The following is a 27241-nucleotide window of genomic DNA, read 5'->3' on the forward strand; positions in this document are numbered from 1 at the left end:
ACGCTGGTTTGATGTTCATATCTCTTGGACAAACCCAGGTGATCCATTTCGATAAGTCTGTATTAAGGGAGTTGCTGTTGAGTGTTCCCGCCGTGGGGGGGCGCTCCACTTCAGCGCTGAACTGCAAGGAATAGAACTACAAGACCGTTTTTAGGGGTAACAAAGGTTACCATAGTGACTTTGACAGTCTTTGTTTAGGCGAGCTGAGGTTCTGTTGGGTTTTACGGAACTTTTAACTAACATACAGCTGTTTAAAGTAAACTGGCTTCTTCGCAGTCGAGTCACAAGACGTGCCCACACAAAACACGCCTGGAAGCTGCGTTGTTTCTCGAAGTCATCCAAAAGTTGCGGATCGGTGAGTGCACGGAAATTCAGAGCGCTGTTCAGGACGAGACCGGCTGTTTTGGAAACTTTACCAAAACATTCACACATTTATAAAAAACAAACCTGTGCAGCCACAGAGCGAGCTGGTCCACTTCGACTCCTCTGACCATGACATGTCACTAGCTAATACTTAAAAAACAAACACTTCTTAAAAAACAAACAAGTCCATCTTCTGTCCTGCTGCTGGGGTTGTAAGGTAAGAGAGGCTGACGAGCAGCAGCCTGAAAAACGCAGGCATCGTGTGCGCATGCGCTTTCCGTCCACCAGTCTGTCTCTGAGCTAGCAGGAGCTAGCACAGCTCTCCGAGCCTTCAGCTGGGCTTCTCTGAGCTACGCCAGACATGTCGGACTTACAGTCGCTCTCTGAGTGGAGCCGTGCTGGATTTCTCGATGATGTAGGGGCCTGGGACGTAACCCTCTTAATTATCTGAGTGAGTAGCGGGCGCTGTGGCGATATTATCCTTGACTGTGCTGTATTTCCATCCTTTATTCTGAATTACGTCGCTCGTGTAGCCAAAAGCCCAGCCCGTTCCTGTTAATGCCCCCGACGCTAGCTTAGCTAACCTAGCCCTGTTAGCCCGAGCCTGCGTTTGACGTAGTTCTCCAGCGAGCTAGGCTAGAACCGCACAGCAAACGCGTTCTTGGCTGGGAATCAATTCAGGAGGAAGTTGCTGTTTTTTTTAGCTGTTTGCTAAAGTAGCTTCTGGAATAGTACAGCAACGATAGCTACGTGTTTAGCTTTCGAACTCAAATCGGTGAAAATAATACCCAACCAGGTAGTTGCAGCCAAGGAGGCTTACCTAGGTTAGCTACCAGCGTTACTGGAAGGCTTTACGTTCCAGTAAGTGATATTTATACATAATACATTGATCAGGCTTTGGAGTATTCAGCTCTCGGTTTTAACACTGCGGTTCACGTTCGTCGCGCTAGCCAGCCAGCTTAGGTGACCCAGCCAACCTAGGTTACTTCTCTCTGCATTTCATGACATCTGGAAGGTTTCTTCTTCTTTGGGCTGCATGTATAACCAAACCGAAGACCCCGTACGCAAGATCAACAAATGCTGGGATTCATTGGTTCGTTGACACGGTACATTTTGGGGGGTAAAACACTGCGTTTGTGGACGTGGTCTGGTGACATTAGTTTCCCAGAACAGGGTCCGCTCTGTGGTTTTATTAGCTAAAATAACTACAGCTGATCTACGACGGACGTTTCCTATTGTTACGTAATGGCTGTGTGGGCGGGGCTCGACGGAGTTCTAGAGTCCAATAACAGAGCCGGGGGGGCGGGGCAGGACGTTTTCTCCTCATTCTGTCTGCTTCCTCACACTTCTACTGTAAATCTATCCACCAGCTGAACCACCGAGTAACTGTTACAGCAGAAGAACCAGACGAGCTGTTTTCTTTGTGGTGTTGTCTGAAGTCTGGGCAGATTTCTGTATGGTAAGCCGGATGTCCTTCAAACTTTGTAGTTTGTAGCTACGTCACTGGCACTGGGGATGAAGTGAGCTGGTTGTGTCCAGAGTAGACATGTGTTATGGGTGGCATGTGTTTGGGTTTATTTCTCGGGTGTCTGTGGGAGATTTGTAAATGACAGTCAGTCACTCTGGCTGCTTTAGGTCAAACAAGCCAGAGCTCTCAAGTGTGTGCTGTGTTTTTAAAGCTGCGTTATTTGTTTTAAATAGTTCAGATGCTTCTGGTGAGACACGAAACAGCTCCTGTTACAGTGATGGCCTTAAAGGCACGCATTCCTGTTGACTTTCGTGTCTTTTGCGGATGTGCCTATGCACAAATCAGACCAACAGATATTTTAATTCTGTGACGTTTCAGGCCAGGTGATCTGGTCTGATCATGAAGTGAATTGGTGGCGTGTGATTTGTTGTTATTTACACGAAACGTGAACTTAAGTCTACAGCTTATGTCGTAGGTAGTCATTTTAAAGAAATCTCCTCGGATTTTAAATAACTGGCCTACTCCTTTTCGATATACTGCATTCCTGTAGCTGTTTGATTTCCACATTGAAGACTGCGTACAGCGCTGAGGTGCCTCGAGACTCTGCTCTGTTGTTAGTAGCGACCACGTGTTTGCTGCCTCGTGTACACAGATTTTTACGCAGAACTGCGACTCTTTGTGTTACGTAAGTCTGCATTTGTCTCTATAGACTCTATTTATCAAGAAATACATTCGTGTCATTCTTACTGTCTATTATTTACAGCCACATAAGGTCGTCACAGTTTCCTAACGAGGAATAATTAAAATAAAAAAAATTTATATCAGCATACAAGTATAATGCACGACTAATTATTATATATGTGTTGTTTGTGTTTTATTAGTCAACAGAAAATATCTGTTGTTTCGTGATCCCCTATTGGGTTTGGGGACAAATATGCCCACTTTCTTTTGTTTGAGTTTCTTTTGCTGCAGCCATGTTTCCTCCTGTCCAGCTTGGATCAAATGAGTAAATCATAATTCTAGCCACGCTGGCTATTCATACCCCCTGCTGCTTAAATTCACCCGTGTCAAGGTCAGTGTAGATTTGCTTTGCTCTTCTGAGCCATATGAAAAGGGGGAGAGGGGGCTATTCCCCCTATTCTTCATCAGAGGCAGGTGATGAGAGGCTACCATCTGCTGCATTTGTGTAAGACACCCAATTAAGTAAGAGGGGTTTAGCAGCAGGAAAAAAGCTGGTTATTTACAATAGCCCTTAACCTCTCTTTAAGTTTCATTCGAACCCCCTCCTCCTCTGTTATTGGAAACTGTGTCTCTGTGTGTGCGTGAGCCCTCCCTCACTAATCGTTCCTTCATCTGTGTCCTCTAACCGCAGCTTGTGAGCCGTTGCACCATCCTTGATTGTGTTTGTTTATGCTGGATAACAAGCAGAAGAAATCAATGAAGATCAGAGATCAGCCTGCTTTAAGATCCGTGATGAGAGAGCCAGTGACGGCACAAGCTTGAGAAAGGACGGGAGGGTCTGCACGCCGTTCTGCGGACAGCGACGAGCAAGCAGAGAGCGTGAATCCAGCGCGAGAGAACGTTGAGCAGGACTCAATTATGTCTTACTACAACAGAGAACTGGTTGTGTACTTTATCAAGTACAAACTCTCCCAGAGGAACTATCCCTGTAACCATATCGGGCTTATGGAAGACACAAATCGGACTGAAGGGGGTCAGGCGGCAGAGGCGGATGTCGAGGGGGCGGCAGTGACGCCCACGGCAGTCGTCAATGGATCCGTAAATGGGACAAGTCACGGTCCAGCGGGGTCGCCCACCTCGTCCCCCCAAAGAAGGTCCAACGGGGCCGGAGGGCTGGACGCCGTGAAGGAAGCACTGCGGGACTCGGCCAACGAGTTTGAGCTGCGATACTCACGCGCCTTTAGCGACCTCTCCTCCCAGCTCCACATCACGCCAGCCACGGCGTATCAGAGCTTCGAGAGCGTGATGGACGAGGTGTTCCGAGACGGCGTCAACTGGGGCCGCATTGTGGGCCTGTTCGCTTTCGGTGGGGCCCTGTGTGTGGAGTGTGTGGAAAAGGAGATGAGCCCACTCGTGGGACGCATCGCAGAGTGGATGACCGTCTACTTGGACAACCATATCCAGCCCTGGATCCAGGAACAAGGAGGATGGGTAAGTAGCTTGGATACATCTATTTAGACACCTCTGAACATGAATATCATTGCTGTTGGAAGAAAACCTCGTATCTTCATTTTTGTTCGTTTTTCAGTTTTTGACATGATTTGAAAATGCATATTGTCCTTTACATTGTATGTTAATTTCATGAAGAATGGACCAAAAGAAATGGACCGAAATGACTTGGAAAAAAAGTCTGGTTCCATAGACTTACATTAAAAGTAAAGTAGGTTTTACCTTCTCCTGTAAAGTTGTCATTTTGGAGATACAAGGTTTTTCTCCTAACAACAGCGATATGTCAGTTTGGAACAATCCTCTTGATTACAAAGTCTCATTGTTATGGTTGTGTATTCTTTTAAATGTGCTTATCCTAAGTTTTATCTTCCTGGTCACGACCTATGAAAGTTTTGTACATTGTTGAAGTTTGTTTATCCTTTTAAATATGTTGATGCTAATTTTTATCAAAGCAAATGACATGGTGTGATATTCTGTGCTGATGGTTTTAAAGCTGTTTTGTTCCAGCATTATCTTGTATTTGACTTGGCGTTCTTGTGTATTCAGCTCTCGTGATTAGGCCTTCTGGTTGTCTGCTTAAGAGTTGTTTAAAAGAAAAGAAAGAGAAAGCAAAGTGGTCTAAGTGGGTGTTATTGATCATGTTCTGCAGTTATCTCCAGTGGCTGTGTTTTGCATTGGCTGATCTGGTGGCTCCCCTGGGTCGAGATGAGAGCTGTTTTTAGTGTCTGTCCTCTCCTGGGTCGGGGTGGGGATCTTTAAACTCTGTGGAGGGGAAAGGACAGGCAGATAACGGTACAGCCTGTGGTCAGCTGAGCATTGATCATCTCTGCTGTCGTTCAGCTGAATCGAAACTGAACCGAACTGAATTGAGCAGCGAGCATCATGGGCGATGAGTGCATATGGCGGGGGGTAGGGGGGGTGGAAGACAGCACTCATGGTCCATTGTTTTCCATTGTTGGTTTTCTATTGTTCTCACTTTTGCTTTCTACATAGTTTTTCCCTCTCTCTGGTCAGCTGGCCAGCACATCAAAAGGCATGTTGTCAGTAAGGTCATGCGAGGAAGGCTTTGTGCTGTGCTCCACTGAGGCAGGGTTGGCGATGGGGAATGGAGGTGTGCTATGAAAAACAGCGCTTTCTCTTTGTGGCGGGGACCACCAGACGATTGGGTGGTCCGTAGGGGATATGGTATGGAAGTCATTGTCTAATTGGAAAGGTCATTTTAAGACTATTTGATTGGGCAGTGTCGCATGCAGTCTTTTTCTGATTGGTTGGCTTGCGTTGCTGATGCTGGTTGTGCCAGAATGAATCTAAAGGCATCAGATGACGTGAAACCCTTTCACAAAAACACACTCGTGTTGCACTCGTTTCTCTTCCTTGTCCAGAACATTTTGATTTGATGCCTCGCAGCACATGGTGTTCAGAACATTTCTCAGTTACAAATGTCAACACATTGCTCATCTGACCTGAGGAGTGTTTCACAAAGCAGGATTTCACAGTTAGGCAGATAACGCTACCTCAAAGTCATGCTTGTTCAATAGGAAAAGAGGTCAGGGAGGATCTTATTGAACAATCCTCACTTTTTGCTTAAGTTTTCAGTCGACTTTTGAACAGAACTGAACTTTGTTTATCTTCAAGGTGCACTTGATTACAAGGCATGTCAGCAGTCAACAAAGCGAAAACAGACATAGATAAAAATCATCACAAACATAAATGAAGAGGGGAAAAAAGGAAGAAATCGTACTTTGAGAAATTAAAGCCTATAAATATATTTCTTGGGACGTGTAACGTTGCTTAATGCAGTCTCAGCACTGAAAAATATCTTCCAGATCAGACTTCCTGATGCGCTCATTTGTCCTGTCCCTTTTAGTCCCTACAAAAGTTTTTCAAAAGTCCCACCCAGTTGGGCAGCCTACCCAACCAAGTGATCTGAGTGACTCCAGCGTTTCGATGAAGTCATATCGTGGGCTTTGACCTATAAATATTTTTTTCAGTTCTTCCAGTGCTAAAGGAAGCAAGAGCGTGGTTCTGATGTCACTTCCTTTGTGGGGAATAAAAGTAGGTCTGCGTGTTTGACGAATAGAAGACAGTCACGAATATGGTGCACGAATGTGCTGAATGTGGGCCACCGATCCTCAGAGACCTGCTTATAACCTCCATTACCGTGCACACAGGCACACTTGATAATGGTTCCCTATTAACACCAGCCCTCCAGCTAATTGCTGGTTAAATTTGGATAATGTGTGGTATTGATCACCCGCCCTGATACTGTATTGTTCAGTCAGATGTGCTCACTAGTGAATCTACTGCTTCAAGCTACATGAAAAGAGAGAAAACTGAGGGGGGGAAGATACACAGTCACATTCCTCAAATCACAATCAGTGACTGTTTTCGATGCAGAAGCAGTAAATTGGTGCGTTGGGGACAAAACCTTATATCTCCAAAATGAAAACTTTTATAGGAGAAGGAAAACAACCTTAACTTTTATTTAACTTTTATTTAAAATTTCTTACCGCTTGCAAGGGCCTCAAATTATGTAACACAAAAAACAAACCAAAATAATTTTTTTTTTCGCTGTATGTGATATTTTTGTACCAACACTAACAATATAGTGTCATTCAGCAAATAACCTCCAGTATTCATAGTGCTGGTTGATTAAATTCGGTACCACAATGTTTTCCAAATATGTCATACTATCAGACAGTATTTCGCTGCTGTTGGAGGAAAACATTGTATCTCCACTTTTGTTATTTTCAGTTTTTGACATAATTTGAATATGTCTGTTGGCCTTTACATTGTGTGTACATTTCATGATGAATGGACCAAAAGAAATTGCCTGAAATTACTTGGAAAACTGTCTGGTTCCTTAGACTTACATTAAAAGTAAAGTAGGTTTTTTACTTTTCCTGTAAAGTTACAATTTTGGAGAAGGTTTCGTTCCAACAACAGCAATTTAAAAGTGTGTTTACATTTGTAGCTTGACCAAAGTACTAACAGCGTTGCATTTGAGGTGTAGTTCTTTGCAGGTTCAAATTGACATATTTAACACAGAACCGAAGGGAGTAAACAAAAGTCATATGGATAAAAGGACACAGCTGATTGGGAGGATGGATTTTGTGATGTACATTTGGTGATAGTAACTAGGATAATATCTGCCAAACTCTTGGAACCATGCTGTACTCTGGCCTAGCTGAGTTTGTGGGCTTTATTTATGTTTTGTAATATTCTAATGCATTTAGCCAGACGTAATATATAAATAATTTACAACAGCTTTGGCATGTTTTAAACTGAAACCCTTTTATAATTACCCGTCCAGAGCTTATGAAGAGATAAACGCATGCACATGGGATGCAGCGAGGAGACGACAGTTCATCTTGTGTCTTCGGTTCATATTGCAGTCATACTTCAAATGAACCACACTAGTAAGTGTTTGGAAGTGGACCAAGACCCCCTCAGGCAGCCTTCTCACTTGTGTTTGACGAACAGTACTAACAGCAGTTGCAGCAGGGTTCATTTTAATCGAACCAAATCTGCTGAGTGTGAACAGCTTAAATGTGCATTACTAAAGTTCATGAACCGATGAAGCTGCTTGAGACTGATACTCTGCTAAAACGTCTTGCCTGACAGTGCAAGAAATAACTTGACACAGCTTTTTCTGATCAAGCTGGTTTGTTCTTTTTCTCTTAAAATCATTCGAGATCCTTACACGATACTGTGAATGTTAACTAGACCGAAATGTATTGTTTTTATTTTGAACAGCTTTTTCAACTATGATGTTTATCACAGTTAAGTAAATTTATCTTTAAGTACCACTGAAGATAAAAGTCAGTACTGATGTTGAACCAGTACTAGTTCACTGATAGAGACCGTATATCGTCCAGCACCAGTGCAGTGGGAATCGGTCTGAATTCTAAAGGTCCCACGCGAAGACAACCTGCTAACAGACACTTCGTCATGCAGTTATGCTGAAGGAGGGGATGGCCCCGCTGAGAGGTGCTCCCACACGTGACTGTTTCCAAAACCAAAAAACTGCCCATTCTGTCTGCATGACTCATTTCACCCTCCTGTTCTCACCTTCTTTCCATTTCTTTATCATGCGTTCTCTGGGTGGCGGGTGAATAAATTCAAGACCTTTTTTAAAGGTTAGTCTCATTTTCTGTACACACACACACACACACACACACACACACACACACACACACACGCACACACAGTGACGGGAAAGCCGTTGGCAGCTGTTTGCTGCAGGTGTGTCTCCCTACCTGAGAGTATCTGAGTGTGTTGCTTTTATCCTCAGTGAGGAATTTTCTCTCTGTCTCTCTCACGCTCTCTCTCTCTCTCTCTCTCTCTCTCTCTCTCTCTCTCTCTCTCTCTCACCCTCTCTCTCTCTCTCTCTCTCTCTCTCTCTCTCTCTCTCTCTCTCTCTCTCACCCTCTCTCTCTCTCTCTCTCTCTCACCCTCTCTCTCTCTCTCTCTCTCTCTCTCTCTCTCTCTCACCCTCTCTCTCTCTCTCTCTCTCTCTCTCACCCTCTCTCTCTCTCTCTCTCTCTCTCTCTCACCCTCTCACCTCTTCTCTTTTTTCCTTGCTCTTTATCTTGATTTCTTTCATCTCTTTTTCTCTCTGTCACCTTTCTTTTTTTCTCTCTCTTTCTCTTATTTTTTCTCTCTCTATATCTATCTTTCTGGTATTTCTTTTTCTCTCTCGTCTTTTCTGTCGTTCTTTATTTTCTCTCTTTCTTTCTCTTGCTTTTTCTCTTTTTTGATTCCTCTCCTCTTTCTCTCTCTTTGTCTGTCTTTCTCTTTTTCTCGTGCTCTTTCTTTCTCTTTTTCATTCCCTCTTTTTGTATCTTTCTATCTGTCTCTGTCATTCTCTTTTCTCTCTCTCTCTCTCTCTCTCTCTCTCTCTCTCTCTCCTTCTCTTGCTTTTTCTCTTTTTCTTTCTCTCTTCCTTCCTCTTTTTCTTTCTTTTTTTCCTCTTTTTTTTTCTCTTTCTCTGTCTTCTTCTTAGTCTTTCTTTTTTCTCTCTTTTTCTATTGCTTTTTCTCTCTCTTTTTCTTTCCTTCTTTGTTTTTTCTCCTTCTACATTTCTTTCTTTCTTTCTGTTTCTCTCTGTCTGGCTTTTTCTCTATATTTTGCTTTTTTTCTTTCTCTCTGTCTCTGTGTGTCTCTCTCAAAGTGGTTTGTTGGCGTTTAACATTGAACATAAGTAAGATAAGGAAAGAAAAACATGTTCAGGATTATTAGTGATCTAAGATTTGTAAAACAACAAAGGAAACTTAAAAAAAAAACTAAATAATAAATTTATTCTTTCTCTCTCTGTAATTATTCCTCTGAATGTGGGAGGTGAAGAGTGAATTGAATTAAATTGACTGCTAAGAGAGTGAAAAGGTGGTGAAATGAGATGATGTTGATGATGATGGTGATGATGAATGTGTGTGTGCGGGTTTGAGAGAGAATATTTTTTTTCTTTGGTATGTGTGTGTGTGTGTGTGTGTGTGTGTGTGTGTGTGTGTTGAGGTGAAATACCGGCGGGGGGAGGGGAGGGGGCACTGGATGAATAATAAGCGATTGTGCAGTGGGTAAATGTCTTTGTTTAGACAGGCCAATATCGCATAAATCACATTCAGTCTGTGAGTGAGTTTTAGAATAATAAGTAGAGCAGGGGGAGGATGCCCATACACAGAGAGAGAGGGAGAGAGAGAGATCAAGAGAGGAAAAGCAAATGAACAGAAAACAGCCAGAAAAAAGGAAGAGACAGAAAGAGAAAGCGAGATAGATGGGGAGGCAGAGAGAGAGCAAGACGAAGAAAAAACAGAGTGAAAGAGAGGGAGAGAGCAAAGAAATAGAAAGGGAGGGATAAAAATGGAAAAGAGACAGCTAGAAAGAGCAAAGGAAGATAAAAAAGAGAGAAAATTAGAGCAAGGGAGAGAGCAAAGGAAGAGAAAGATGGAGAAAAGAGAGAGAAATAAGTGAAGAGAGAGCAAAGGTAGAGAAAAGAGAACCCAGGAGAGCGAGAGTGAAAAGGAAAAGATAGAAAGAGAAAGCGAGATAGATGGAGAGGCAGAGAGAGAGCAAGATGGAGAAAAAACAGTGAGAGAGAGGGAGAGAGCAAAGTAATAAACAGGGAGACATAAAAAGGAAAAGAGAAAGAAAAAGATAGCTAGAAAGGGAAAGAGCGAAGGAAGAGGGAAAAAAAAGAGCTAGGCAGGGAAAAGAGAGAGCAAAGGAAGAGAGAAAAGAGAATGAAAGAGCAAAACACTGAGAAGAGAGAGGTAAAGAGTGAGATGAACAGGAAAGGAAGAGGGAGATGTGCCACACTTAGCACACTTGCCTATTTTTGCTTTGTCCTTTATTTCTCCTTTATTTTGTGTGTGTGTGTGTGTGTGTGTGTGTGTGTGTGTGTGTGTTCTCTCATGGCAGTGCCTCCAAAGCGCTCATTAGCACTGTGTCCAGAGAGGTTTCTTCACCCCGGCATCCCCCCTGCCCCTCTCTGCTCCTCTCTGCTCCTCTCTGCTCGTCTCCTCTCGTCTCTGCCAGTGCAGCGGCGTCCAAACACACAGCCGATGTCATTAATTAAACACACACAGAGCCGAGAGTCGCTCCGTAACACACGAGCAGAAACGCACTCAACCATACGTTTAAACAAAGAGCTGCTTTATAGCCTTTTAATTACTGTCACTGCTGCTGCAGCATCTCTCTGCTTTTTATTCACTTTCAGCCCCTCTGTAGTCTCTCCCACACAAAGACCACCGCGCATGATACACCGTCTCACTCGCATCCGCACATCTGTTCTGTCAGTGTCTGTTACAGTTATGGACAGAGATCCTGTGGGACTCCCTACATCACCTACTGTAATTCCCCATCCTCCATCACTTTCACTTCATCTCTCTGTCTCTAGCCGTATGTCTCTCTCTCTCTCTCTCTCTCTCTCTCTCTCTCTCTGTCTCTCTGTCTCTCTCTCTCTCTCTCTTTCTCCCTCTCTCTCTCTCGCACTGTCAGTCTGCCTGTCTCTCTGTCCCACGTGGGTGAGCGTGTTGCAGATCAGACGTGCAACAACATCAGCGCGTCACCGCTGCGGAGTCCCTTCTCTAACATTCCTCCTCCATCCTTCCATCTGATCTGTTTCTCCATCGATCTCTATGACATGATTGCTGAGCGCGGTGAACTGCACTGTGTCCACGACACGCCTTCCAGTGACACGCTTACTGCGGCTATCAGTCAAACCAGCACATCAGCACCGCCCCCTGTGCACGTGTGTATATGAGTTTGTTTACTGCGTACATGCCTTTGTACTTCTGCTTGAGGTTGAGAAGGGGAGAGAGAGAGAGGGAACATAGAAAGAGTTGGGGGGGGACTGAAATAAGGGAGGAAGAGAGGAGAGGGAAGTAGAGATAAAACAGGCAGGAAGAAAGGGAGAAGGAAAGCAGAGACAAAAGGGGGGAATGAGAGAAAGAAAAGACATTGGGAGGAAAAATGGGAAAAAGGGAAAGAGTGTAAAAGAAAAGAGGGAAAGATAGAAGGAAGACAGAAAGGGGAAAAAACATGAAGAGAGGAAGAGAAGGAGAGGAAAAAAATAGTGTGCGGGAGAGAGCCAGAGAAGAGGAAGAGAGGGAGAGTGAAAAGCAAGAGGGAAAGAAAAAGGCGAAAAGCGAAAGAGGGATGGAGAGGAGGAGAAAAGAGGGAGAAAAAGAAAGAAACAAAAGTGAAGCAGATAGAAAGGAGAAAAGACAGACGAAGAGAAGGAGTGAAGGAGAGAAAGAAAATAAAGTGTGCGGGAGAGAGCCAGAGAAGAGGAAGAGAGGGAGAGTGGAAAGAAAAGGGGAGGAGAGAAAGAGGGATGGAGAGGAAGAGAGATAGAGAGATAGAAAAGGGAATGAGCAATAGGGAAAGTGAAAGGAGAGTCAAAAGGGAGGGAGGGCGAAAAGAGGGAAGGAGAGAAAGAAAAAATAATAGTGTGCGGGAGAGAATGAGAGAACATGGAGAAAGGGAGAGAGAAAAGAGGGAGAAAGAGGAGAGAGTGAGGGAAAGGGATCAAGAGAAACAGTGAGGTGCGAGCGAGAGAGAGAGAGAGAAAGAGAGAGAGAGAATATCTCCTCACATATTTGATTTATAGCGTAGGTCTGCATTATTGGAGAGTACAGCCCAGACGGTGCACGTGATCGCCTTAAACAAAGACGCAGAGGACACATGTACACACACACACAGAGCCTGCGGTGGTCCAGGTGAAGTACCGCGTTATGAACAGGCTGTGGCGGGGGGCTCAGAGAGCTGAACAGAGGGAGGATAATGTGAACGTTCCTCTGTAATTGACAGATTTCACTGCATCTCCATATCATTTACACAAAACAGCCGTTTAGTCTCACTCCTTTATTTATATCTGTATTTCTTTTCCAGCAGGGCACCTGCTCCTGTTTTATGTAGCGCTCTCTCTCTCTCTCTCTCTCTCTCTCTCTCTCTCTCTCTCTCTCTCTCTCTTCCATTTCCGTGTCCTCATGGTCACAGTTTGCCGTGACCCTTTGCTTTATGAGGGTGGATGTTAGAGCTGGGCTAAGCCGTATTTTAGCTGCGCTCAGTGTTTGACGTTGCTGAGATTTGGTATCTGTCGGTCATATGGTTTGGCTGTTTTGTGTAAAAGTGTAAGTGTGTGTGTTTGTGCTGGACTCTCTGACTGACTGAGTGAAAATGGCAGTAAACAGATGGTGTGGTTCAGTCTTCTACAGCCTTGTCACCAGTGTGTGAAATAGATGGAGAGTGAGAGTGAGTGAGAGAGGCAGAGAGAGAAAAATAATGGATAGGGGTGGGCTAGGGTAGACCACTCCTCTGAGGTAGATGAAAGCAGAAGAGGTATAGGGAGGGGCTTCACCTTCAAGAAAGGTTGGACTGGTCCATTCCGGGGCAGGAGAGGAGGAGGATGGAGAGTGTCTGAACAGGCGTAAATGACAGCGAGAGAGAGTGAACAGAGTGAGAGAGGGTGAAAGAGGTGAGCTGATTATGCCGTGTGACTGCTCTGTATAATGTGGAGCTGGCGCGAGTGTGTGGAGCGCTGATGCTGCTCATATGTCGCACAACACAGTTTGTTGCTCAGTTCAGATGAGTCACAGCCTCGTCCCACTGTGATATGTGTGGTATGTGCTCAGTGCATGTGGAGGTCAGTGCAAATGTGTGTCTGTGTTTCCTTTGTTCTCCGTGTTGTGTCTTAATATGAGTGTGTGGAGTAGAGCTTTAATTGGGCCTAAATTTTGGTCCAAACCCGAACACAGCTTTGTTACTTTCTGTCCAAGCTCCGATTGACCTGAGCTTGAAGGGCCCAAATTGTGGAAAGCTGATTTTTTTCTCAATTCTTTGAATTAAGTGTTTAATATAGTCTATAAATATTGTAACAATACCATTCAATTTCCAGCCCATACAGTCCATATAAGGAAACATGCCTCCAAAAATAGCCTGTTTTGAATTCATTGTTTTAGTAATGTCATTAAAAACCAATATATTTGCATATTTTCAGCCTATAGCAGTTCAACCCCACCCTTTCACACTGAAGTTACAAGGAGTGTTTTAGCACCAACTGCTTTTTTAATTAAGGTGCAATAGAGTGCAGCAAGTCAGAACAGAGCTCATTTAGATAGTGTCTAAAACAGTGTCAAAAACAGCCTGTTTAAGTCTAAGTGCAAGGAGAAATGTAGAATTTGGACCCTTTAAGGTAATGAAAGCATTGAGGAAGGATAAAGTAAGGCAAACGACTAAAGCAGGAGGAAATGCAGGTAAAACCTGTTTAAGGTGGGAGGTGGGCTATGAAAACCCGAATGTTGACTTTGGGTCTGACCTGAGCTGGACACACATCCAGGAAACGTCCGTACCTGACCGAACATGAGCAGTTGGGTCCTGGCAGGTTCTGGCAAATATTTCAAGCTCTAGTGTGTGTGATGGGGGTCTGCTCCAGTGGATCAGCCCACTGAGCTGCAGCTCCACACTGCTATTAATAGACCATGTCTCACACACACACACACACACACACACACACACCGTCTGGGTGTCGCACTGTGTGTGTGTGTGTGTGTGTGTGTGTTTTAGGCAGTCATGTGGAAGAGTGATCTGCAGCTTTGAGCCTGGCTCTCCTAATGCACTTATGCAGAGATTAGCCAGCATCATCGAACCGCATTTCAATTAGCCCTCAGCACAGAGGAAGAGCCAGTCACTGCCCAGCACTGCTGACCTCTCACTGCTCCCAGATACAAGATAACCATTCTATTGGCTAGAAAATTAGGAAATTTAGCGTATAGGAAGAACATGTTTTAATGCATTTAACCCCTTAAACCCTTTTAAACCCTTGTGGCCTGTTCACCCACACTTCAATTTCTCATTCTCACTAATTACCTTACATATTAGTTTCATAGCAGTTAATGAATAATAAGACTCAAGATAAATATTTGAATAATAAGCCTAGAGTTTAAGGTGGTATAATAGTCAGATAGCTGTAAGGTCCCTGTTCAGGCAGAAATGTAACTGCTATCACAATGAGAGTCATTTGCAACTAATGTACTTGACTATTAAAATAAGCACTAAAAAGGATGTCTATATATTATTAGTATTACTGTTGTTTTTATTGTTATTAGTAAGCTTATAATTGATATTTGAATAATAATCCTAGAGTATAAGAGATACAAAAGTCAAATATTTGGGTTCAATTCCCTGTTCAGGCAGGAATGCCAGTGCTATTATAACAAGAGTCCTGTATAATTGTACTGTTTCAGTGTAAGACAATGTCCTAACATTAAAAATAAGCACCGATACTGATACCATATCGGTATTGGTGCCAGTACTGGCACTTAAACATAGTGTCTATCAGCAATGGAGATACTATGACTGATACCATGAAGCGATTTCTGATGCGCACCAGTTGACAAAACAACACGTTGGCGGTGTGAGTTGATAAGCGGCAGAGAAATGCTCATGGCAAAAGCTGCAACTCCAGGATTTTGTTGAAAGGCAATGGTAGTGGGTACACCAGTGGCATACCAGTTGGAATTCTTTCTAATGAATTAATTTCACTGGTATGCCAAAATTAAGCCAGTTAAAATCATACGAACAGCGTAAAACCTGCTAACGCCTTTAGCATAGCAGCCCAATAGCTGGACTAGTGCATTATTTTTAGGTTTTCAAACATAAATCATGCCGAACTATTTTATTTAGAATGTATATAATAAATTACTTTTTTTGATGGTTTACTTAATCAAAATATGGGGTTGGACAGTTGCACCACCTGACATTTTCTGACTTTTAGAGGCAAAAAGAAATGAGACTTATTTATGTATTCATATATATTGTAAAGGCTTTGCTGTGTGTAAGGCAGCAGATCTGCACAGCACTACTGTAGCTAGCTACTGTATTTGGTAATGCTGTGTGACTCCAGTCTGCCTCTGGCTATGCATCACCGTGGTCGTCATGACTGCTGAGCAGCTCTCTGTGTGTGTGTGTGTGTGTGTGTGTGTGTGTGTGTGTGTGTGTGTACAAGCCTTGAGGTTGTGGGGTAAAGGTGAAAGTTGGGAGCGTGGGGGAACTCTCATCACTGCATTTTTTTAAATGAGTGCTGGCGTTTTACCTGAGAAAAAAAGAGGCTGAGTCAGAGCAAAATCAATGTATTACAGTGAGCTGGACTTCTACTGGAAACAACGCTGCTCTTCTCTTCAGCTCTGCCTGAACTGGCTTAGTCTGGAAATCAGGTCATGAGCAACTCCCCTCCCTCTATCTGTCATTCATTCACCCCCTTCTTTCTCTCTTCCTCTCTCTGCGTCCTTTCCAATCCCTATGGCCTGCCGCGTCTTTCTCTTCTCTCTCTTCTGTACTCCTACTTGCACCTCCATTTCTTCTCATCTCTAACAATTGTGTCTCCCTTCCTTATGTCTTAGCTATAATCACCCCCTCTTCAAATCACTGTTTCTCATACTGCTTCATAGCTCGTATTTGATGGCAGATTATGGGGGAAATTCTTAGCCTACATCAGCAGGATTAGGAAGAGAGAGGGAGAGGGACAAATGTGTATAAAGAGTGTGTACAGTCCAGTGAAATCTGAAGAAAATGAATTACAACTGCTAATACACTCTGATTGATGAACTGTGTTGATGAGCACTGTTATGATCAGTTGTAACAGTCTGTCTCTGCCCTAGTTCCCCACAGTCAGTCTCCTTATACGTTAAATATCTTTTGTCTTTCTGTCATTCTCTCAGACAGATGGCATGTCTGTGCCCTTTGTGTGGAGGTGTAGGGCCATGGGGGGCAGAGTGAGAGGATGCTGGTGGTCCAGAGTGGAGTTAACATACCATGACTATGACCCTGGAACATACAGACTCGTGTGCACACACGCTGTCTCAGACTGCGTGCACACCATTCAATATGCATAAGTCCCACAGTCTGAGTTTTCTGCTAGACTTCCCTTGAGGTCTGAGTATATGTCCATGTCTGGGTTGTATCTGATACGTCTAGCTGTCTGTATTTCTGTATCGTTATACATGAACCGGACATTTGGCACTCTGTGTGTGTGTGTGTGTGTGTGTGTGTGTGTGTGTCTAGCTAATGTCCTTTCTGGGATTTGCCTGACAGAATGGGATCTGATGGTGACATCTCCCCAGTGAGATGGAGAACAGATTGGAGTCTGAGCCCCACTATCCTGACTCATTAATCTCCTCTTTAATTCATTTACAGTACAACCACATACACGCACCAAGACTCGAACGCACACATCGCCATAGTAACACAAAGGAGCCTTCCTTAAGACAGACCTCCGGAGATGTGACCTAAAATAGATAATAGCTGAAATGGCATGTGTTTTATGGGTACTGTGTAACCAAGTGATTGGGGTGAGGTTGGCCTTAAAGGGACCATGTCATCGAAAACAAAACTTTCCTCATGTTTCTAAGAGTTTGATGTAATATATAATTCTTGATGATATCATAGAAAACAGGACTTTTCATTGTTTTTTTATGTTATTGTAGTATGTAGACAGTATGTTCAAACTTTCAGAACATTCCTAGTCCATACAATTCATGTATGGAGACTAAGCTGTAAAACCCATTTTATGTTCATTGTTTTTTGTGATGTCACAAAACTCAATTTGTATACCTTTGTCGGCCTGTTCAGCTTACAGCAGTTTGAAAATACAAAAAAAAATGTAGGATATGGGCTCTTTAAGATCAGCCTAACTTCTAGAGCAGGGCTGCCCAAATTGTGGCATGTCGGACAAAGTTGGCCCATGAGGACATTTCATTTGGCCTGCCAGAAAGCTACCCTAACTTCATCCAAAGGGAAAACAAACATATATTGTATGTGACTTATTAATTTCAGTTTTTGAATTATTTTGGTAACAAAATGTAGTCTAGTGTTATTAAAAACTTGCTTTAGAACCTACTTTTCTTCTTTATTTGTATATTATTTCGTCTTATTGTACTTCGGCCCTTCAAAACAAAATTCAGGCACTGCTGTGCTAGAGAGACAGTGCATATCATGCTCTATCATCATTCACTTCCTTGTCCATATATGGAAATCCAGCTGCAAGTACAGCTTCTTGTAATGTCATTGTTTTTGTGATGCCATAAAAAAACCAACACATTTACATATATCTGCCTCTTAAGACTACAGTAGTTTAGCTTTGCCTGTTTACAATGAAGTTATAAGGCGTGTTTCAGCCTGGACCGCTTTCTGAGCAAGGCACAGTACAGGGCAACCAATCAGAACAGAGCTCATTTACATATCAGTCTTAAAAGCACAGTTTAATTCTATGATGGTTTGAAAATTGTAGAAATGAATTAGGAGTATTATTAGTACATGAACCCACACAAAAACCTTGAAAGAAGAAGGAAAATAATATACAGGGCGATTGTAGGATATGGGCCATTTAATTGGTTTGAACTGTGGCTGATTTGTTTAGTGAAACATGCGTTGTGTAGCTGTGGAAAAGGCTCCGCCATTGGGGAGTTGCCTCAGAATGTGCTGTGTAATACTGAAGTGTTTAGCCACACCTCAACACACACACACACACCTTGATCCCTCTGCTCTTTTGTAATGGAGAGGTTTGTCAGTCCCATAGGTTCGACCTGTTGACAGCAAAGTTAAGACATGAGTCTGACTTGTGAAATTAGATGTGATGAAAGAAATCGGTTTATCTCTGATGTCATCGTCTCGTGCGTCACACCTTCGGTCTCTATCAATACTCCAGAAGCCTGTCGGTCATTACCTATGGTCTGAGTCACTCCGATCTCACTGAACTGTTGGCGTGAAGACAATAACCAGGAGGTAACTGGTAAACAGGCAACATTATTGACTGTCCCTTGATCAAGAACATGCGCAGAGCCTGTGCATCATTGCACTTTTGCCTTAGAAAGAAGCAGTTACAGCACGTCCTATTTTGCAACGGCTTTGCAACTCCTAGAACATTTCTGTCTTGTCACATATCCTGTTGTGTGACTGTCTAGGTCTGTTGAACTCTTGTTTAAGGGTTTTTTCGCTTTCCACCTTAATCATGCTTCCAACTATGCACTGCAGTGTTCTAGATGTTCGAATGACTCAGCAAAGGTTATGTCATTGGCTGAGCGTCAGGGGCCTGAACACATCCTGGAACGGTTTCCTAAAAGCTGGCCTAGGTCATGTTTTCTCTCGAAGCGGTTCTCTTTGGTTCAGATCAGCTGATTTCCTCAGAAACTTTGAGAAGCAGCATTCCATGGTGATTTTCAGGAAGTCCTGCCCTTCCTGGCAGCACGGATTGTTCTGTTCAGGGGCCTGTTCAAGGGGACGAACATGGAATAGAGCTCCTCTTGTTTCTTCTTGTTTATCCTATCAAACCTGATGCGTCTCAAAGAGGACCAAAGAGCGTTCAGGGGGCGATGACGCTGTCTCATGGTTCAAGCCTCCTCAACATTCCAGCTTGTGTTTTGTTTTTTTTTTTCTTTTTCAGAGCTGAAACTCAGCTGGCTTTGTTTTGTTGCCAGGTTGAAGCTGTATGTGTCTTTGCTTGGCAGTTTGAGGGCTTTTATAATGAGGCTAATTCCTAAAGGAATTTCCAATGAGTTCATCCCAAAGCTGCCAAACCAAAGCCTGTGTCTGTGCATGAAATGGATCTCCTCTCTGAGAGTCTTCAGTGTAGCATCACAGTCAAGTTGGCTTCTGTTTTGGCACAGTGGACTGGCTAGCTAAGCCTGACCAAAATACAAGAGAAGCCGTGCTGTCTCCGCTGTAAAACACTGTGTGGTGAGTCATTACTCCGAAGCCAATGTCAGTAGATTTGGGAAAAAGAAGGCATTTAAACGCCTGTCACCAAGGAAGTGGTCAGGGGTCATTCTAGCGCAACACTACAGAAACCCAGACGGACTGAGTCACACTGCTACTCATTCCAGTACTTGTGTTAATAATCACAGTGTAGGACCCTCTCATACAATACTGCATTTTACACTGTTTTAAGACTCACTCATATCCTCCCATTATTGCAACTCCACTGTCTGTACCACACACTCACTTTTAAAACGTTTGGAGCATAAGTGACTCATACATTATGATGAAGTGCACACACCCCTTAACTGTAACCGTAACCTTGGCGATGAAGGACCTTTATCTCTCTTTCTCATCTCCTCACTTGTCATTTATTTCCTTCTGTTCTTTATATTCTTTGCTCAAAGCCCCAGGAACTCTATGCTACATATCCCTATTCCAACCACACAGGTTGCATATTCACTAAACATCTTAACTTGTGAATGGTGATCTAGAATCAGGTTTTCCTTTTTCTTTATGAGCCTCCATCACCAGTAGCGAATCATCACTGTTGGAGTTAGGCCTAAAATAATGCTCATTTCTGCTAGCACCCCTATGGGACTCGAGTAGTGTGTTAGCGCTAAGTTAACGGCAGTTCACGTGGACATTTATTTGGGTGTTCTAGATTAAATTTGGACATTCCATGTTTCGTTTAAAGCTTGTAACAGACATAGTAACATCACTGCTGTCGGAAGAAAACATAGTATCTCCATTTTTGTCGTTTTTCAGTTTTTGACATAATTTGAAAATGCCTGTTGCCCTTTACTTTGTATGCAAATTTCATGATAAAAGTACCAAAAGAAACGGCCCGAAATTACTTGGAAAGAAGTCTGGTTCCATTAACTTACATTAAAAGTAAAGGTTTTTTTCTTCTCCTGTAAAGTCACCATTTTGGAGATAGGAGGTTTTCTTCCGACAATAGCGATATTTTACCTTCTAGCAGTTTTACAGTGACTCCTTCAGTAAAGCACCTTGGCCTACCTAGATATCATGGGGGGGGATTATTTTAGTTTCCAGCCAAAACTTAACAATGAAAAAAGAATATTACTACAATACTTGGGATGTTTTAATACAACATGCATGATAGCTGTATTAAATAAATAAGCCAACATTAACAGACATTTTATTAGTGTTATTTATTTATTTATTTTTAATCCATTAGGCTTCTCTGAAGTCTTAGAAGGCCTTAAGGCTTCCCCACTGGACATCATCAAAGGTGTCTGTCAGAGACAGTTGTTCAGTTGTTTGGGGCAGCGATTAGTGCATGTCAGATTCTACCAATTCAATGCCATTATTTTAGCACTGCTTCCACGGTAATTGCGCAGAGATGTTGCCGGTTCTTTTGCTGTTGCAGCTGAAAATTCTGTCTCTCGCTCTACATTGTAAGTTAACAGTGTGTTTTCGTCTGATCTAATGACCAGGCCATAGTGTTCCCACAGTAAGGACATCCCTGACACATCTGGAATTTTAAACATTGGCAAGCTTTCTTTTTATTTCGTCCATGGCAAAGATCAGTTTACTAAGATACTAAGACCTGAACACACAGCCTATATTACAGAAAAATAGCTTGCACAAGAGAATTCATGTGAGTCCCCAGTATTTACATAGGCAAAATAAAAACAAATTTATTACATGAAAAAACACTATAGAAAACGGACCCAAGCTCAGTGTTGTACATGAAAAATCAACCCCAACTTGACATTTTATTGGGATTCGATAAACCTCCTATCTCTTAGTGATTGCTACGTGATAGAAAGTCAAGTCTTTCCAGGCTCAGCCCTGAGGTTTTTATGACTGAGGTCCCAGGTCTGGATGATTTGTGCAAAACACCTGGCGGCGGACTCTGCTGCCTAGCAGCCAGCATCCCAAGGGACCCCCTTATCCAACCCCCCATTGGGTGTTTGGAGACAGTAAAGAGCGAGCCTAGTGGATGTGATGTGCACGTTCATGTGTGCTATTTCACCCCTCGCACTGTTCATACAGAGCATATCTCTGCTGTTGGTATTCAGAGCCGGGTTTCCAACGATGGAGAGAACACAGGTATGCAGTAAACAGTATGTAGTGAACCATGAAGCTTCTCAGTCACCTCTAAAGGACAAGGTTGTAAATTCTGCGCTAGTATCACCAGTGTTTGTATGACTGATTGATGATGTTCTGGATGTTTCGCAGTATTGACGGAGGCATGTTTGGGCTTGTAGAGTACCTGGCTGTGGTGAATGAAGATCGATAAGCTGCTGGTTTGGGTGGGGGGGGGGTTGATGGAGGAGGCATGAGTAGCCTGAACAGCGGGATGGCTAGCAGACAAACTTGAGCTGTTCAAACTAGAATTCGGTTATTGATGATAGTTTTATTTATTTATTTATTTGTTTATTTATTTTTTAACTCAACTTTAAACTTAAGCCTAAACTCACAGCACCTTTTAATATAGATTTTGCAGCTTAGGATTCTTTGCATTTTTGTGCGTTTCTTCTGTTCATTTGCTTTATTTATTCATTTTTTTTTTATATATAATCTGATATTTCTTGTTTAAAACTACTAAGCTACAAAATGAATTATTTTTTATTGAAGCACTTCACTTTTTTTCCCAAAATTTTACTTATTCAGAGTGGGCTGTTGTGAAATGGTTCTTTGTAGAGAAACTTACCATCTCAGGTTTCTTTACAGTGGTGGTAATAGGAGCCAGGTGTCTACAACACAATAAACCATTTTATATACTATGCAAACAAACAATGAACCTACACATAGTTTTGTATATTCGTTTTAGGCAAAAACCATTTCTCAAAGCTTTCAGAAACGTACATATTTGTACCTTTTTCATGTAATAACTTTGTAAGTTAGCCTTTGGAGGCATTTAAACACTTCAGAAATCTGGTTCCTATCACCACCACTGTGAAAAAAAATCTATGGAATTCACCTTTAAGATAAGCATCTAAAGGAAGGCCATCATGCTCAAACCACTCAAACACTATACTATACCACAGGAAGAAATACTACTAACAACACCACATCACACAACAATGTGAGACATTTCAGACTAGATTCATTCTTCTCCTCTGGTATGCAATCCAGCATTCAGCAACTGCTAATGCTGACCTGATACTGATACCTGGTGTGGGGTCAGTGCTATTTTTTGTGAACAGTTTTCCCTCGCATCGAAGGTGTTCTCGTTATGATATAAAACAAGACAGTAATTATTGGTGCTTTGTCAGCTGGATTTTCACTAAAGCTATAAATTTTGACTTCTTTATAGACCAGTATATCAGTTGTGGGCCACACGGAGAGAGTCAGGGGCCGTGCTGGACAGCTGGAATTTCTAAGAGCACTTTGTGACGTTTCAACAAAGTGCACCAAAGAGCTTTCATTTGATCATCCTCCTCAGCGAAGCCTAACAGCTCAAGCAGGCTGAGCTCTGCTAATCCTCTCTTCTTGCTTTTCCCATGGCCGTCACACATACTGTATGTTGCCTTATGCGAAACAGTCTTATTATGCGTGTTCTGTCTTTTATTATGTAATAAAGTCTACAACAATAACTATAATACTCTGCGTCGTTCTGCCCCCCTGAAGTCGAGAGGCAAGCCTTGACATGCCTTTGATTATTACCTCACCTTTTCTCACAACACATACATTCTGTTCATTCCATTGCACTGAGTTACGTCCACACTGTGTATACTCAGTTCCAGAGAAATGCATCTAAGTGACATGCGACTTTGGGCTTGTATGTGAGCTTATTTGACAGCATAGCTTCTAATGTGTCAATATTTGTGTTCTTTCTGAGAGAGTTGATTTTGCCAAAGGAAGCTGATGTGATGTTCAGTCACGCGCTGGCCTTACCTTCTTCCTCCCTCAGACAGAACTGGTCTGTGTATTTATGGCTTGGCCAAGGTGTGGCTGAGGAGGTGCTAGAGAAGCACAGGTTACAGTATTTGCTTTCAGTGCAGGGTTTCAGCATTCAGGAATTTCAGGCTTGTGAACTAAGCTCTGTGATCTTCATGACTTGTTCTCTGTGTGGGCGTAGGGCTGTATGGTTACAGTAGGGCTTCAACTGTATGAACACTGGGATTGCGATTGTATTGCTACACACTGTGATTGCTATTTGGAGTCTTATTTCAATACATTAAAAATGCACTGTTGAATTAATGTGACATGGCTAAAGATTGGCCTGCATTATTTTGACCAAAATAAATAACTTTTTTTGTAAGATCACGTGAATACCTTGATTCACCAAGCACAGCTGGGATTGGTCAGGATGCTTTGAGCACATAGTAAAAATGTTTTGTGGAATCAGTACGGCAAACATCGCAGTACCGATTAACAGACAATATATTATGAAGCCCTATTCCACATCATGTTTTTAAGATGTTTGATGTGTTTTTCTGTTCTGAAAGCAGTCCTAGAATCGTGAGGTCACTCGTTACGTATTTGGTTCTGATAAACCGGTGCCCTTGCACCCGTCTAACACTCTCTCTATACGTTATCAGTCTCCACCACCCCTATCTCTTCAGGAACCACTCCCTCTCATAGTCAATTCCCATGAATTTCTCTCTCTCACTCTCACTCTCTCTCTGTCTCTCTCTCTCTCTCTCTCTACCTCCTTTTACAGACCCATCACCTAGTTCCCTACCTTGCATCAGCCTCATTCACACCATTTCACCTTTCCTTCCACCTCCATCACCTCCTCCTCGCTGCCTAATTGCATCTTTAGCTGGTCTTGTTCCACCCCTCTGCCTCTCACTTTGGCACTCTCCCCATTTTGTGTACAGACTTTTTCGTCTGTGAGATGCTAGAACAAATATTTTCTTTTATGGAGTCACAGCCCTGCTGTAAAAACGACAGACTTTCCAATATTACAGGGCTCCACCTTGGCCAGCCTTTCCCAGACGTCCCGTAGAAAGCTTTCTCTGTCTCTCTTCCTAGCTGTGTCAGAGCCTTGTACCTTGTTGGTGTCTGGGCCTGTTAAAGTCTGAATGACTTTTGTTTACATCTCAACCACTGAATTATGCAGAAATTTTTACCAAAAATTGGCAGGATTCCATTTTAAGATGAGATACTGATAAACAGTGCAGAGCAGCCAGGAAAGGCCCTCGTGTAATACTTGTTCAGAGTCAGATATTTAATGCCTTTGTTTAAGGCCAGACCAAAAGATGATATATAATTAAATGATGAACGATGATAGCATTCATTATGATTCATAATATGTTATTATTATGCTAAGCTTTTATTACTGGCCCTGCTAGTTTCAGCACAGAGGGTGGCGCAGGCGTCTGTTTTCATTCCTGCCTAGTCACCTCATCTCCAGAATGCTTTTTCTTTTTGATTTCAAGCCAGTGCAGATAGGCAGAGTATCTGGGGCAGAAGGCAAGGCTGGGGGATGACATCAGTCTGCATGAGCAAAGTGTGTTGTAATCACAGCTGCATGCTCCAAACATTACTAGCCTGACTGCTGTGCCTCCGATCCTGTTGGAAAGCCATATCCCATAGGTTAAAAGATGCACAGAACACACAAAGCCTTTGATTAGGATGGAACAGCAAGGACAACAAAGGGCTGACGCAGAAAAGGACTGTCATTACTGTATGTGTACAGATGGGGCTGAATCACATCCGTGCTCTAAATCCACATGCCGTTTTACTGCCATGCTCAGCTGATGTATTCCGGGCCCAATCCGCAGTGAACATGCTCCACTTTGTTTGCTGTTCCCCTTAGGAAACAGGTTACAGCATTAAGCCTGAAATCCCCTTTCAGTATTCCAGATAAAAAATTGAGGTTGCTGGAAATCCTGCTGTGAAATGAGGTTAGTTAGGCCCGTGACCCAATGTAAGAGATGTGCACCCCCTTGTGGTCATGTGAAGCCGTGCTCTAGAGCCATACAAGCTTTGTTAGAAAAGGGGCAGGGCCAGATGGAGGCCTGTGATGGGCGGGGCTGTCATAGTGCCATGTGATTGGCTTTCATAGCCTCCATGCAGAATAACTATGAATATGATTGGAGGGAGTCCTGGGCCTATGGGTGCATCTGGGCTTGTGCTTCACCACAGTAGGAATTTTCCTCTCCCATTTGAAAAAGACAGAATATTTGTGACCGTTGCTGGAATTTTCCATCAGCCGCTATATGATACAAGCTGTGGTCATTAGTTTGCTGTAGGCAGTACCTTTAAAATGAAAGGAGTACTCCAGCATCCTTCAGTCTAACCTCCATCAGCTGCATTTGTAGCATACGATCAGTTACCACTGATAGTTTTGATGCATTTCTCTGATAATGTTCCCGCCCATTGGCTTCTATTACAAGTGCATGCTGAGTTACTGTGTTTTCTGTTCTTGTTTTAGTACAGAGACTTTATTGGTTGTAACTGACTGTACTATACGGATGCCGCAGATAGAGACTAGGTTGTAAAACCATTAGGGGATTTTACATGAATCTTATAAAACTGTGGTTGTGTGTCAAATTTTATCTCGAATATTATTCTTTGTTTTTGTCCAATATATTCCAATATACCAATATATTCCTCCTTCGCAGGAGCGCTTTGCGGAGATCTTCGGGAAGGATGCCGCAGCAGAGAGCAGAAGGTCACAGGAGAGCTTAAAGAAGTGGCTGCTGGCAGGAATGATCCTTTCCACAGGACTCGTGGTGGGCTCCCTCATCGCTCAGAAGCGTCTGTAAGCAGGAAGAGGATTCACTGAAGACTCAGCCTCACCCTCCTCCCAGCACAGACCTCGGGCAAACAATGAAGGAACTTAAACCCTCTTTAAAGTTTAAAGTTTGGTTTTTGTTTTTATTTTATTGCCAAGAATTGTCATGTTTACACCCCTCCCTACCACGCTGCACCGTGGACTGCGCGAGTGGCCGAAGCACTTGTAACGTGCATTTGGCTAAGGGGGGTTTGTTTCCACTTGGCCCAAAACAGGGTCAGTTTCTTATGATCTGTAAGTCACTGTCCAGCAAAAATAATTGATTGGCGTTTGTCGAGAATTAGTCCGCCCAGAAGGCTGACTGACTTCTCCTTGTTCTGTGTAGTTATTATTATTATTATTTCTTGCTTCATGTTCAATCTTTTAAGTATGCACATTATTTTCTTCTGTTCAGAAAGAATGGAAAGTAGCAAAGATACAGATCTCTAACGCAAAGAATGCTTATAAGGACAGTACCTGATCACAGGTGTCTCAGCTCATGTTCTTGACCCTTCGTAGGTTTGTTAACCGGGCTAAAGGGACATTGTCGAAGCCCTGCACTACAGTTTAAAGCTTTCTTTTCTGAGTCTTGAAGTGCAACACCTGAGCATGCATGAATAGGCTTGCCTGTGGCATCTTTAACAGAGTGGGACAGTACAAAAAGAAGATCTTTTAGCCATTTTGGTCATTTTTTTTCCAGCAAAATTTGGGTTATGTTACCTTGTTGACATTAAAAAATTGTTGCAGTAGTCAGTGAATAATTCCTGTAGTTTAGTCCCAGAGTAAGCTTAATTTACATTCATCTGAAGGCCCTTGTGGGCCCACACCTGCCCTGAACGTTTGTGGAGTGTGAAGCTAAGTACATTATTAAGCATGAGGGTGTTCAAAAGCTTTGTTTGAGATTCTCAGTTTTCCAGTGGACCAAGTGCTCCCTCACGCATTCTGAGAGACTCTGTTCTGATATGGGCGCTAGTAAGTTAAGTGTCTGTATGTTTGTTTTGTTTTTGTTTTGTTTTTGTTTTTTTAATGTTGCGTTTATTAAATTTTATTTTGTTGAAAGTATGGTTATCACCTATAACTTTCTCTACACCGTTGGGAGTATTGTAAGGAGAGGTAGAATAGGTGCGTTTCTGTGTTAATTGCCACCTTACACTGCATCACACACACATAACATGTAATAACTCATTTTAACAGACAAAAATTAGATTAAATCGCATTGCCACAAGAGTCCCTGGTGTCTTGTGTGATCTTGGAGATGGTGTATGTGATAT

The 27241-nt window shown here is 42.8% G+C and overlaps 1 protein-coding gene across 2 annotated transcripts; it reads left to right on the plus strand.

Annotated features, from left to right (window-relative positions):
- Positions 1-662: 662 nt before the first annotated feature.
- bcl2l1 (BCL2 like 1) lies at positions 663-27197 on the plus strand. Of its 2 annotated transcripts, XM_036590906.1 has the most exons (4): positions 663-814; positions 1734-1822; positions 3204-4003; positions 25819-27197. In XM_036590906.1, exons 3-4 carry the CDS (start codon positions 3431-3433, stop codon positions 25960-25962), a joined length of 717 nt encoding a protein of 238 aa, XP_036446799.1. In that variant the 5' UTR covers positions 663-814; positions 1734-1822; positions 3204-3430; the 3' UTR covers positions 25963-27197. The 2 variants fall into 2 exon arrangements, with proteins under 2 accessions (XP_036446799.1, XP_036446798.1); XM_036590905.1 differs by lacking the exon at positions 1734-1822 and having other exon boundaries at positions 664-814.
- Positions 27198-27241: the final 44 nt, after the last annotated feature.

The sequence above is a fragment of the Colossoma macropomum genome, unplaced genomic scaffold (genome assembly GCF_904425465.1).
Source record: "Colossoma macropomum unplaced genomic scaffold, Colossoma_macropomum, whole genome shotgun sequence".
In the NCBI taxonomy this organism is placed as follows: domain Eukaryota; kingdom Metazoa; phylum Chordata; class Actinopteri; order Characiformes; family Serrasalmidae; genus Colossoma; species Colossoma macropomum.

Excerpts from the sequence above, each read along its gene's own strand:
- bcl2l1 (XM_036590906.1), top strand. The coding sequence starts at position 3,431 with ATGTCTTACTACAACAGAGAACTGGTTGTGTACTTTATCAAGTACAAA. Across the intron at positions 4,004-25,818 it reads TCCAGGAACAAGGAGGATGG|GAGCGCTTTGCGGAGATCTT; the intron begins GTAAGTAGCTTG and ends CCTCCTTCGCAG.